The 13,309-nt window shown below is 41.1% G+C and overlaps 1 protein-coding gene across 1 annotated transcript in view; it reads right to left on the reverse strand.

Annotated features, from left to right (window-relative positions):
• The window catches only part of IMPG2 (interphotoreceptor matrix proteoglycan 2), a 95,090-nt gene that overhangs the window by 45,993 nt on the left and 35,788 nt on the right, over positions 1 to 13,309 (reverse strand). Inside the window, exons 4-5 of the mRNA XM_053310219.1 lie at positions 7,041 to 7,072; positions 6,913 to 6,936 (exon numbers count right to left, since the gene is read on the reverse strand). Of these exons, the coding sequence (XP_053166194.1) occupies positions 6,913 to 6,936; positions 7,041 to 7,072 (56 nt within the window). The remainder of the gene's footprint in view (positions 1 to 6,912; positions 6,937 to 7,040; positions 7,073 to 13,309) is intronic.

Consider the following 13,309-nt stretch of genomic DNA (forward strand, 5'->3'; position numbering starts at 1 on the left):
CTCAGAAGCAGTTTTTAGGCATTCTGCAGCAACCCCATCACTACAGTTGCACAGCAGCCCCAACAGGTCCTTTCTGTCAATGGGAAACTGCACATCATGTAAGACATATTCAGTAGCTACTGCTGTGCACTGCTCCAGGGGTGGTGGTGAGGACTGGAAAATATCACATTAAACTTAGCAACTTAGATGCTGTCGGTTCCTGGAATGCTGTGCAGAGGCACCTGACTTTGCATCCTGTGGGAAGGCTGTCCCACCCCTGCTCCTGCATGGAGGCCATTTGAGGGGTTTGTATGGCACCTGCCATGCAAACCCTTCAAATGGCCTCTGTGCATGTGCAGAGACCCACTGAGCAGTGGGATTGAGGCAGCTTTCCATGGATGCTGGGTCAAGCACCTCCTCCCTGCACAACATTCTGGGAATTAGTGGCAGCTACTGTCATTGTTAACAACAACAACAACTTCATTTATTGGTCTCCCTATAACAGTTACTCTGGGAGCAGCTCACAAAGTAAAGCAAACTTCCTAATATAATTGTTGTCCAAAATGGGCTGCAACAGTGTGAGAAACAGCTTTGTGTTGGAGTGTGTCAGGAATGAGGGCCAGTTCATACTTTGCACAGTAATCATGTTTGGTACCTAAACACTGATTTTTTAACTTTACTCCTATACACATAAAATGTGAAAGTGTACATCTGAAAACACTTTTGAACAGTGGATACATACTAAGGAGCTACAGTCACTCCATGACTGTAGGTGCACATTTCTAGCCCTCTTTTAATTAATGCTCCACACATTTGTGTATGAAGGGAAAGCAGGAGCACACTGGTTGGTCTGGCCTTGACCCGCCCTGCCCCCCCATTGAGGCAAAGGAGAAAACCAAGTTTCTGTGTGGTGTACAGAGGTATGCACATAGATTATCCATGTGAGTGGGAACTCTTTTTAATCAGGGTTCCCAATTTCATAGAAGGGCCTGTATGCATGTAGGACTCAAATTCTCACCTTTGACTCAACATGTGAAAGTCGGGGGCAAGGGCAGTATGTGCAAACCACCTCCACACATGAGCAAACAGAACATTCAGGAGAACAAAACCTTTCCTTTTCCTCCTTTGTGTGTGTTGGTGGCACATTGTGACTGCCATGGATTATGAATGAGCTGCAATTCCAGATTTTTGAAATGGGAAGGAAGACATGGAAGTGGGAGCAAGCAACTACACTGAAGTTAGTTCAACTTCAGACATATTGTTTATTATTCTCTAGCTGCACTTTGAAAAAGAACAGCTTTTCCTGTCATGTTTAATAGAAAGCAGCATAGTTTCTGGATGTGTAAATGCAGTCCTTAGTTAACAATGCCAGCTCATTGCTCCTTGGAATCTGTAGATCTGGAAACAGCCCCTGGCCTTCTCCTGCTTGTTTGAAAATGAACACATCGAAAATTTCATCCATGCAAACAGAATCCAAAATCTCAGTGCGTGAACACACATGTTTCAGTGCTTCAAAAGGATACTGTAAATGCCTTGAAATGTCTTGTGGCAAACGTCAAGGGGCTAGTTTTTAAAACCTTGTGGTTTGCTTTGTTCTTGTTCTCCCTGGGACAGGCCACAGTTTTGTCTGTTCTCTGCGGTCAAGATCTAAAGGCATTCAAAAATGTTGCCAGGTTTGTAAAATAATGCAGAGCTGAAACAAATGTTGTAGGGAATGGTGATAGGTGTTGATACAAAAAACATTATTTTGCAAAAATTGAAAACAAACTAATTTTGCACTTCAAAACCTGAGTTTTGTCAAAATATTCAAACTTCGGCTTAGATTAAGTTGCATATAACGTAAGATGCTGTCAATTGATCTTATGAGCTGTAATGGTTTGAAGTAGATAAGATAGATATTTATGGCCAAAGTCATTTATAGGTCAAAACCAGCAGCTTGAAATCTGCCCAGAAAACAATAGGAAAGCAGTACAGATGCCAGAGCACTGGCTCTGTGACCTATCCTACGATTCTATGAACTGGGCCCGCACACCAACTGAAGCTTCCAAATAATAATTATGGGTAACCCAACACAGAGGTACCTTCACCTTAACAAGAGGGTGGATAATTCTTGTAGATGTAGGAAATGGTCAATATCTTGCCCCACTTGGGCATTTCTACCTCCAGGGCTGGGGGAGAAAGTTGAAAATAGTGTTGTTGGATATCCAGCATAATTCCATTTTCTGCAGGCTAAAGCTTAATACTAGAGTATTGAGGCTAAGAAAACAAAATGAATGGCTATGGCTGCATGACACAGCTCTATTTAGTGCTGCTTGTCACCCCAGAAAGATGGAAACATTCAGAAGTTAAGGTCAAATGTACAAGAAGCCAAGTTCTCCAGGGCCTAACTAGGAACAAACAAATGGTACAAAAACAAATGGAAGCCTGTACTGTCCATAAATAGCGTTCTGTTTCTGATTCTTCATAGTATTTGAAAATGGCGGTGGTTCGGGGGGTGATGTTTCTTCTCTTACAACTATGATTACTTCAGCATCATTTAAGCATTATTTATAAAACAGTGACAAGTTGGAGAGATGAAGTGCCTATGGACATCAATGAAGTTGACTAGGGAACATGGACATAACAGGAGAGGCCAAGGGATGAGACAAGTGGTAATCATCATATGGACCGAGGTGGAAGTTACGGAAGGAATTGGGAAAAATAAGCATGGAAGCCTGAAAGAGTAGAGATAACACACTCTGTCCATGTGAGTGTGTGTGTGTGTGGGTGGGACCATTCTGAACTCCACCACTGAAGGATAAAAGAGATGACAGTGTATTCTGAAATTTAAGAAAGGTAAGGGCAGAAAGGACTGAAATAATGCAAAAAGATGAAATCACTATCTGAGAGAGCATGGAAATAAGAATTGAGCTGGGTTTCCGTCAGTGCACAAAAGTGCAGTGAGCAGAAGAAGAGGCCGTGCATCATGTTTAAGAGAAGTGAGGATTCATGATCTGGACAGGGCCTAATTTAGTATTCATATTGCTAGAGACCACCAGGTGGAGAGGTGCACCGTAAAGGGAGTGCCAATGGTGAGAAAGGATAAATTATTTAAATTAGGTAAGAGCCTTTGCAGCCATGGGGTAGTAGGGCAAATCACTACATTTGGACAGTTGGATTTTTAAAAAAATTAAGTGAACATCTGTCATTAGTATGCCACAACAGACAGGATCCAATAAAATATTATGTTCTCACATGGCTGGTCTTAATTTGAAGAAATGTGAGGAATTTCTTCCGATAGAAGATTATAGAAAAAGGCACTATTTTCCTGTTCCCAGTCTTTGTCATTTAAAAAAAGCTACATTCTGGTCGTTGTGTTGTGTTAATAATAATAATAATAATAATAATAATAATAATAATAATAATAATAATAAGAAGAAGAAGAAGAAGAAGAAGAAGAAGAAGAAGAAGAAGAAGAAGAAGAAGAAGAAGAAGAAATAGAAAAAATCACCAAATACAAAGATCTACAAATTGAAATTGAAAGGCTGTGGCAGAAAAAGACCAAAATAATCCCAGTGGTCACTGGCGCCCTGGGTGCAGTTCCAAAAGACCTTGAAGAGCACCTCAACACCATCGGGGCCACAGAAATCACCATCAGCCAATTACAAAAAGCAGCTTTACTGGGAACAGCCTATATTCTGCAACGATATCTATAACAATTGACAATAAAATTCTGGCATCCCAGGTCCTTGGGAAGGACTCGATGTCTGGATAAAACAAACCAGTCAATAACACCTGTCTGACTGTGTAAACAAGAAATAATAATATTGTGTTTTATTTATTTATTTTATTATTTAATGTGCTGCCACCAGTGTTCTCTAATTTTGTATCTAGTCTCTAATTTTTTTCATCTATGTGCAGAATGAATTTTGTTCTGGGCAGCAGTTTCAAAACAGTGTGTGCGCACATGCATTCAGAGTGGGGCCTTTCAGATTCAACCTGAGCAGGATCTAAAATTATTTGAGTAGACATCCAGAAACTTGTGAGAGCGCAAACATGCACATGCCTTAGAGGGAACACTGGTTGCCACTAAGGGTAAAGTGTGCCATCAAGTTGGTGTTGCACTAGATCAAGGATAAACTACTTCTGTGTTTTGTCCCCATGCTAAGAAGAAAAACAATGGTTACCCTTTGTCCTCTTGCATTATTATTAAAGTATGCTACTTTTGGGGGGAAAACACTGTACTGGGCTATTTCTACCTAGTGATACTCTAGAATAGGGATTCTCAACGTTGGGTCCCCAGATAGACTTCAACTCCCATAATCCCCAGCCCCAGTGGCCTTTGGTTGGGGATTATGGGAGTTGAAGGCCAATAACATCTGGGGACCCAACGCTGAGAATCCCTGCTCTAGAACAGTGATTCCCAACCTAGGGGCCTCCAGATGTTGCTGAACTATGACCCCCACCATCCCTATTCTCAAGAAATTGTAGATGGAGTTGATGGGAGTTGTAGTCCAACAACATCTGGAGTCCCCCAGGCTGGGAACCACTGCTCTTGAAAGAGCAGCAAGCTACCTCTGGTTCTACCAGCCATAATTTAACACCAAATACTACTGTTCAAATGCAAAAGGACATGTCCAGTAGTACACTGGTTGTAAGCTGACATGACAAAGAAATTCTTTGTTTCAAAATGTGATGAATTTAAGGTTGAAATCCCATGTGAATTTTCTTGGGAGCAAGTCCCATTGAACTAAGAGAAGCTTACTTTTGAGTAGACATGCCTAAGTTTGCATGAAAAGGCACCTTTTCATCCAAGATCAGGATGAATGCTGGTAAGTCAATTCTATTCACATTTGTTTTCCTCTGCACTTAATAAAAGGTTGGCCAAGCATATGGAGATATATTTAGTGCAAATCATGTTTTCCCTCGTGGATATCTTTTTCATTATCCTTGAAACTGGGACAAGTCATAGCATGTGAAAAATGATTCAGCTGCCATCAAATAGTGAGAGTTCTGTTCCTATAAAAATGTGTAAGAGGAAAAGAATTGAGTCCAACAATGTAGAGAAATACCTAGAATGAATCTAATTCCTGCAACGTTTTGCCTTACAATCAACTTTTTTAGTGTTTTATTGGAAGAAGTGTCAGAAACCTTCACACACCCGATCCATATACACACATCCAATTTGTCTCAAATCAGAGAACTTGCAAATAACAGAGGGGTGAAACATTTCATCCCAGTGGGGAAAATAATTTGTGGTTTTGTTTTGAAACTTTTTTTTAGCTTATGTCCTATAATTACCAAACTAATTTGATAAAATTTAAATGATTTTAATGTTAATGTTTTTAATGTTTACATGATTTTAATTGTTTAATTGATTTAGTTTTGATTTTAACTGTTAATTGATTTTAATTGTTTTTATTTGTTGTAAACCACCCTGAGCCATTTTTGGAGGGGTGGTATATAAATCAAATAAATAAATAATAAAATAATTCTCAAACTATGTCCTATAATATTTTCTCTCTCTCTCTCTCTTTCTCTCTCTCTCTCTCTCTCACACACACACACTCACACTCAAACGCTATTGTGGTTATACAATCATTTTATAAAAGCAGGTTGTATTTTTTAAAACCTTATTAGCATTATTATCCTTCCAATGGGTGCACTGCTTACATACATAACGGTACAGCCCCAAATCTGCTGACAACGGTTACCTGAAGTAATGACAAACTATAGCTATGAAACTGCCCCTTACACACAATGGTTTCAATCCAGAGTATTAGCGATCTGCTTGCAAAATGATATTTTAATGCCCCCTCCATGTTGCAGCCCCCTGCACCTTCCAGGAAAACTGATTCCGAAGGCCAGGGGACCCTAGAGAATACTGGGAGATATGATGTAGAGGTCTGCCAGTGGAAACCAGCAGAAATCCTGCCCCCCATGCAAGTGGATGTGGATCCATCCCAATGTAGAATCCAACTCTGGATCCAACTCAATATAAGCAAAGTTACTTCAGCTGATTCCATGCACTTCCCTAGTCACTCAGAATTTTAAATCTTTGAATATTACAAACTGTTTTTGAAACTTCTGTCAGTTTTGAAAGACATTTGCCATGTGGCATTGTGGGAGGCTGCCATTCAAGGAACATCTCCAAAGCCTCTTTGGTGAAGAGTTCACCGGTTCCTTGTTCGTCACCTGGTTCAGCGCCAAACCAGTGCACAAACCTCGGTTCATGCACATCCTTACTGACAACCTGACTAACAAAGCACCAGTGTAACACCAGTGCTTCTGAAGAATTTGACTAATGCTACACCAGTGCTAGTGTGTGCATGTGAGAATTTCAATTACCCTCCCTTTCCCCCAGAACCCCTCTGTGAAACCCCCAAAATGTTTCTGAGGGCTGTGTGACCCTCAGGGACATATTTTTGGGTAGCACAAAGACCTGGGGAGGTCATCAAAATTTGCCCCCACCAACAAGATAGCATTTGGAGCTGAGTAAATTGAAAATTTTAGAAGCACTGATGCCTCTGCTGTTGTACCAGTGCTTCATTAGTCAGGATGTCAGCCACTGGGTATTATACTCATGCTTTAGGATTTAGGTATGAAATGACTAGACCAGAAGAGAAAAGTATATACAGACAGAGCTCTTTTCACAGTGTATAGATCACTCAACAAGTTTCCTTCTTGCTATTCTAATAAATGCGTACATTTACATGTGGCAGCATGAAGGTTGATGTTAAATATATTTAGGCAAAAATATATTAAGCATATATCTGGGCCACCCACAACCCTGCTTTGAGACTTGCAACATGGCATCTATGGCCTGCTTAATCTTGCATTGCTACTTTCTGAAGCTTATGAAACATATTCTTAAGATGCTTGCTTTAAATTGAACATCAGCCACAGCTGGAAAGGGAGTGGACTGTGGAGTTTTAGAACAGTATAAAGACTTACCCACAGGACCAGTCGCTGCAGGAACTGACAAGAAATTGGAATAAAAGGAGAAGAAATTACAAATAATTGAAACTCCCTTTCATGCCTTTTCCAATGTATTGTAAAAACACAGGGCAATGTATACTCACCCACCCATTGCTTCTTTTGCATAGGACAATTTCTAGAAAAACAGAAAAGCAAATTCCAGGTAAGTACCTGCATTCTGCATGTTAGAGCTTATATTTTTGCATTCTTTATTACACCATCTCGCTAGATTCCAGAGCAAGAGAGCGCACAGAAGGAAAGCCTGGATACTATAAAGACCATCAGATGTCAATAGTGCCTAGATCTTAGGCCTTATCTGTTCAGAGAAACAGAAAAATTGGATCATTCAAATTAAATGCCTGTGTTCCTAAGGACTATTGGTTGGATCTTAAATTCATGGTAACTACATTACCTACATCATACACTATAATCAAACGTTCAAGGGGAAAACATGATAAATATGTGTTTTTTACATCACAAGAGAAAGTACACATATAGCCTAATTAATTCTGTTCATCCAGTTTCAGAACAACCAGCACATAAAAGGATGACACTTTAAATGATCTGCTTCGTTGACTATGAAACACTGAAGCACCAAATTGGGGGCACCAGGTCAGATAGCAAAACCAGTCATTACCATCTGAAAATGTTGGCCTGTATGATCTTTTACAGATTAAAATATATTGCACAATACAGAAAATAAACATCAGCTTTGTTCTTAATATAAATGTTTTAAATATCTTCTCTTAAAATGTATTCAGTTATGGGGTTAAATAATTTTCAACTCGAGCATGAACTCTAAAATCTGCTTGTCTCTTGAAAACCATTAAAATTAATTTAATCTCTTTCTACCAATACAGGATCACTTGTTCAAGCACTTCAAGGAGTAGGGTTTTGGAAGTGCATGGCAGCTGGGGAAGTCTTCTGCTGAACAATTAATGTGCCAGGTGTATAAATGGTGGATGTGAAATGTCAGAAGAAGAAAGGCTCTGATTTTAGAAAATAGCCAATCACTAAATTTTAAAGTGTGTTACCTACATATAATGAGGGGCAAGCACCTAGACAAGATTATTTGATCTAATAAGGTGTTTTTTTTAATCAGCTCCTACTTAGTTTGCATTAAATGTTAGCAAAGGCAGCTTGTGACCACTCCAGATTAGCCAAGGAGTTGATGAATGCACCAGCATTCAGTCAGTTTACACAATCAGCACCAATCGGTAAGAATGTGGTGTCAATATAGCATGGGCTGTGGCAATTTTTGTCCAGACTGGAGCAGAGGTAGTGGTCAAAAAAGAAGAATCATAACGGGGAGAAAAAAGAATGGGCAATACATAACAGGAGCCTTAGGATGTCTTTGTACAATTGGGTTCCTTGCTGGCAGGAGGAAGCTAGACCTCCTTGTATGTACCTCCTCCTCTCAGAACATTCTTCCACTGCTCTTTGCCAATGCAATTCACACACAGGAAGCTGCCTTATACAGAGCCAGACCATTGGTCCCTCTAGTCTAGCTCAACACTGTCTATTATGACTGCCAGCATTTCTCCAGGGTTTCAAGGAGGAGTCCTTCCCAGCCCTAGCTGGAGATGCCAGGGACTGAATCTGGGATCATTTGCATGCAAAGCACTTATTTATTTATTTATTTATATCCCACTCTTCCTCCACGGAGCCCAGAGCGGTGTACTACATACTTGAGTTTCTCCTCACAACAACCCTGTGAAGTAGGTTAGGCTGAGAGACTGGCCCAGAGTCACCCAGCTAGTCTCATGGCTGAATGGGGATTTGAACTTGGATCTCCCTGGTCCTAGTCCAGCACTCTAACCACTACACCACACATAGCTCATCTGCCATTGAGCTATGTCCCCATATCCCATGAAGAGCAGCAACCTGATTCTTGTATAAAGGAAAAATAGGGTTGTTCATCACTAGTGATGACACAGAAGCAATTGATGTCACAACATCTGCCCAGCTGCATTCTTTGTACACAGCTCTTAGGTTCACAGCAGACTTCCCCAACCTGCAACCCTCCAGATGTTGCTGAACTACAACTCCCAGCATACCCAGCCCATAAGTTGTGGCTAGGGATGCTGGGAGTTGTAGTTCAGCAACATCTGGAGGGCCGCAGGTTGGGGAAGCCTGGATGAAGGAAATGTGATTTTTAAAAATATGGTTTCAGTGCTTGGAAAATGCAATTTCCATGCAATTAAGCGTTATATTGGGTAAAAAACATATGGATTAACAGCTTTGGAATTATTGCACTACAGAATCACCTGAAAAGGATTTGGATGAGGAAAGCAGTTGTGCAAAAATGATCCACAACTGGCTTGGCATTCATCATCACAGTTCTTGAGCAGCCATGAGGCCAAATGAGACAAGACAACCGGAGACCTACCTGTATAACCTCCCACAGTTGTTTTAAAAGTTAAAAGCAGCTGCATTGTATGTGTTGGGGTGTGTGTCTGCGTGCACAAGGAACTGAATGAAGACCTCAGAACTGGAAGGAGAGGGGGTTTAACCCTTTCCCATTGCTTCAATTTCTCAGCCTATTACCTCTGTTCCTGAAGTGATTTGTCCTCCTGTGGAGGAAATAGCAGCTTGCGGGCAGCAATTTAGATTCCATGCAGCAATTTAGATACCATTTAGATACCATCTCAGAAGTCTGAGATCACAAAGAAAGAGACTTGGGGTTTTGAAAGGTTAATAAGGGACAGCGCAAACACTTTCAATGGAAATAAAAAGAATTTGATATATCATTGTATCATATATTTTAGCTGACTACTAATAACAAGAACAAAGGTTACAAAGAGCAATGTCCCTGAAATTGAGATGGACAGATCTAGCTCTAAAACATCCTATAACAACTCTGGATTACCAGACAATTTGGTTGTATTGACAATTTATTTTGTTTGTTTGTTTGTTTATTCAATTTCTATACTGACCTTCCAAAAATGGCTCAGGGCGGTTTACACAGAGAAATAACAAATAAATAAGATGGACCCCTGTCCCCAAAGGGCTCACAATCTAAGAAACATCAGATAGACACCAGCAACAGTCCCTGGAGGTCTTGTGCTGGAGGTGGATATGGCCAGTTACTCTCCCCCTGCTAAATAAAGAGAATCACTACGTTAAAAGGTGCCTCTTTGCCAAGTTAGCAGGGGGCTTTTGGACAGTTTTTTGGACAGTTTTTTGAAAGCTCTACTGAATCCACTTGGATAAACTATTAAAGCATTAGTAACTAATCCCTGCTGGTATGTTTTCCCAGACTATGGGAAACATCTATATTGGGCAGCAGCAATCTAGCAAGCTGATGAAAGGCATAATCGCATACTGCGCGGGAGATGCCAATGGTACACTCCTCCTGTATTCTACCAAATAAAACCACAGGGCTCTGTGGTCGCCAGGAGTTGACACCAACTCAATGGCAGACTTTACCTTAGTTCATACTCTCAGAATATTGACTTTGCCACTACATATTCATTATCAATTTATCCGCTCTATAGCTTTGACGTTTTCTCAGAGTTGGATATAGGAAACCCGAATAATGACAAAAGCTATTGTCCCAATTAGCATGGATAAATTGCTTCCGCAGCTGACCCGGGCACGACCAGCAGGCTTAAGATAGCACTTACCAAAAGTGTTTAACTTTGGTGGTAAATGTAAGCATGCTGCAAGTGGGATTAAGCATTTATACCTGTTGCCTGGGCTTAGCATCCTGAGTACATGCCATTACACAAAGTGTATGAAGCATTCCGGAGGTGGGGGAAGGGTCAGTGGCAGAGCACAGGCTGTGCAGGCAGGAGGTTCTGACCTCAATCTACAGCATTTCCAGGCAGGACTGGGAAAGATCCTTCTCAGAAACGTAGATAACTACTGCCAATTGGTATTGAGAATACCAAGCCAGACTAACCAGTGGTCTGACAGTATAAGGCAGCTTCATATCATAATATTGATACAACTCTCTGGGCTTGACTTTATGAACAAATAGGATTGCCAACTCTGATAGAAAATATTCCTGGGGATTCCCCCCACCCCAATATTTTTTCATATCAAACCTTTAAAATCAGAGTCATACGGACACAAGTACAGCCCTGCTGAATCAGGCCCAAGGCCTATCTAGTCTAGTATCCTGTTTCACACGGTGGCCCACCAGGTGCCTCTGAGGAGCCCACAGGCAAGAGGTGAGGGCATGCCCTCTCTCCAGCTGTTGCTCAACAAGAGATCAGCTCAAGGCTCAGGGGAGTCCCCAGCAAAGCACAGCCAGGTGCCCCCTCCTGTCACCCACCCACCCACCCTCCTGGCCACCACCTCCAAGCGCTGAAAGTGGTGAAAGCCATGGTTGAATGCTACAGAGATGGCAAGCGGGGGGGGGTGACAGAGAGTGTGTGCCTGCCCTCCTCACTATCACCTCTGCCAGCAAGTTATAATGACATTGCCTTACAATACAGTAACATCATTCATTATAGCTCGCCACAAAAGCGGAGGCAGAGGGTGAAAGGGACTGCCCACCAGCCTACATGTGCGCCGACAAGTCACACCCTCCCACTCGCCTGCAAGGCCTACCTACATGGGTGAAGGGCGCAGGCCAACTCTGGGTCCCACATGACCCAGGCTGTTGCCACCCCTGCTGCTTTGCAACCTAACCACGTGCTTAGTTCACCAAGTGGGAGGGCCAGCCCTAATTAAAATCTACAGGGTTGTTTTTAATAATAATTAATCAGTGCCAATTCCTGGAGACGCCAGGCTAATCCTGGAGGGTTGTCAACACTATGAAGTAATAAATACAGTACAAGGTGCCTTGCTTCAGAACAATATGGGTGAATCCTATTATCTTTCCTGAAAGTAGAACAGTTTTCACACATGGCATACTGGGCTGAATGCAATAAATCTGTTATATACTTTTGCTTCCCCTTTGAATTTGGGCCCACTAAAAAACAAAATCAGACACATATAATTATGTCTTGAATGTGTAGGCAAAGTTTCATTCCGATCTCTCAACACTGTTGTAGAGAGTGAATCTCAAACAACCTTCAAAACAGAAAATACTAAATAGGTGCTAAACCAAGACTTTGCATTGTTTCCCTAATTTCCGGTGATACTGTAGCATGAGGTTTACAAGAAGCCTTGTCCTTGAGGCTGGCTGTTTATTTGGTTCATACTGTATGACTGTATGAAGCTCTTTTCTCCTTTGAAAGCTCCCTGTATATTTTTCACCATAAAGACTGTAGTCTTTATGGTGAAAAAACAAAGAAATCCACCCTTCTCTGTAAAGCAATAAATCTATTTTAACTTTTTGCTAGTAGGCAAAATGACTTGCAAAAGTATGAAAGGCTCCTGACACCGGAGTTTAATATTGGAGCACTTATTTCCAGCTCTATAACAGAACCTAGTCATTCCCACACTTGCACCAACACGTGTGGGGTTCATTGGCTTGGAGTCACCAGGAATCAGCATCAATCTTCAAGTGACTATTGAAAACAATTCTGGAAATTTCAATGGCTTGATATTATGAAAAATATTGGGGGGGGGATTTATCCAGGGATAGCTTCAGTCTCAGCTCCTACCAACATGCCTTCAAGGGCTTCCCCGTTCACTTCAATGGAGGAAGCAGCTCCATGCCAAAGAATGTGTATGTGAAGCCATTGCCTCCACTGAAGTAAATGCCTGCTCCATAAGCTCTCTGTGAGCCCTTCATAGTGGATTTCATTTGGGAACAAGAACTTTGTAATACAGCAGTAATCTTGAAACAGTTTGATTGGACTTGCTAGTTCTGGATAAAGTAAGGTCTTTCTTTTCAACCCACTACTTACTTACTTTCTTTCCAATCCCTTTGTTTGTTGACCAAATTTTTTATTCTGCTCCAAACTTGCATCTCTGGGTCATTTACAACAAATATAAAATAAATTAAAACAAGAATTAAAAACAACCATAATTCTACAAATCTGATTAAAAGCTTGAGCAAACAAGTGTTCTGAGGATCTTTGTAAAAGATGTCAAAGACAGGGAGGATCATTTCAACAGGGAGTGCATTCCAAAGTCCTGGAGTGACAAAAGAAATGGCCTATCGATGAATAGCCATCAAATGAACCAGTGGTAGAGATGTGTACAAAACCGATTTGCTTGGTTCAGCTGGACAATTGAAAATATTGATCTTTTGGAGTTTGAATCTCTTACAAGTGTTCCCGGTTTTAAAAAGTTGTTATTGACTTTTTACTCTCCTTCTGTTCTGCATTATTGCTTTAAACTTCGTTATTTTCTTAAGCTATGTGGCATCTATTATATTAAGGTGCCTACCCATAACTCTGAATGTGTTTATGATACTTCTCCAGGGCTAGCTGACAAACCTTTTGATAACGTTTCTGGGCCGGCAGCCAACCTA

Source organism: Hemicordylus capensis, chromosome 3 (genome assembly GCF_027244095.1).
Source record: "Hemicordylus capensis ecotype Gifberg chromosome 3, rHemCap1.1.pri, whole genome shotgun sequence".
Lineage (NCBI taxonomy): Eukaryota > Metazoa > Chordata > Lepidosauria > Squamata > Cordylidae > Hemicordylus > Hemicordylus capensis.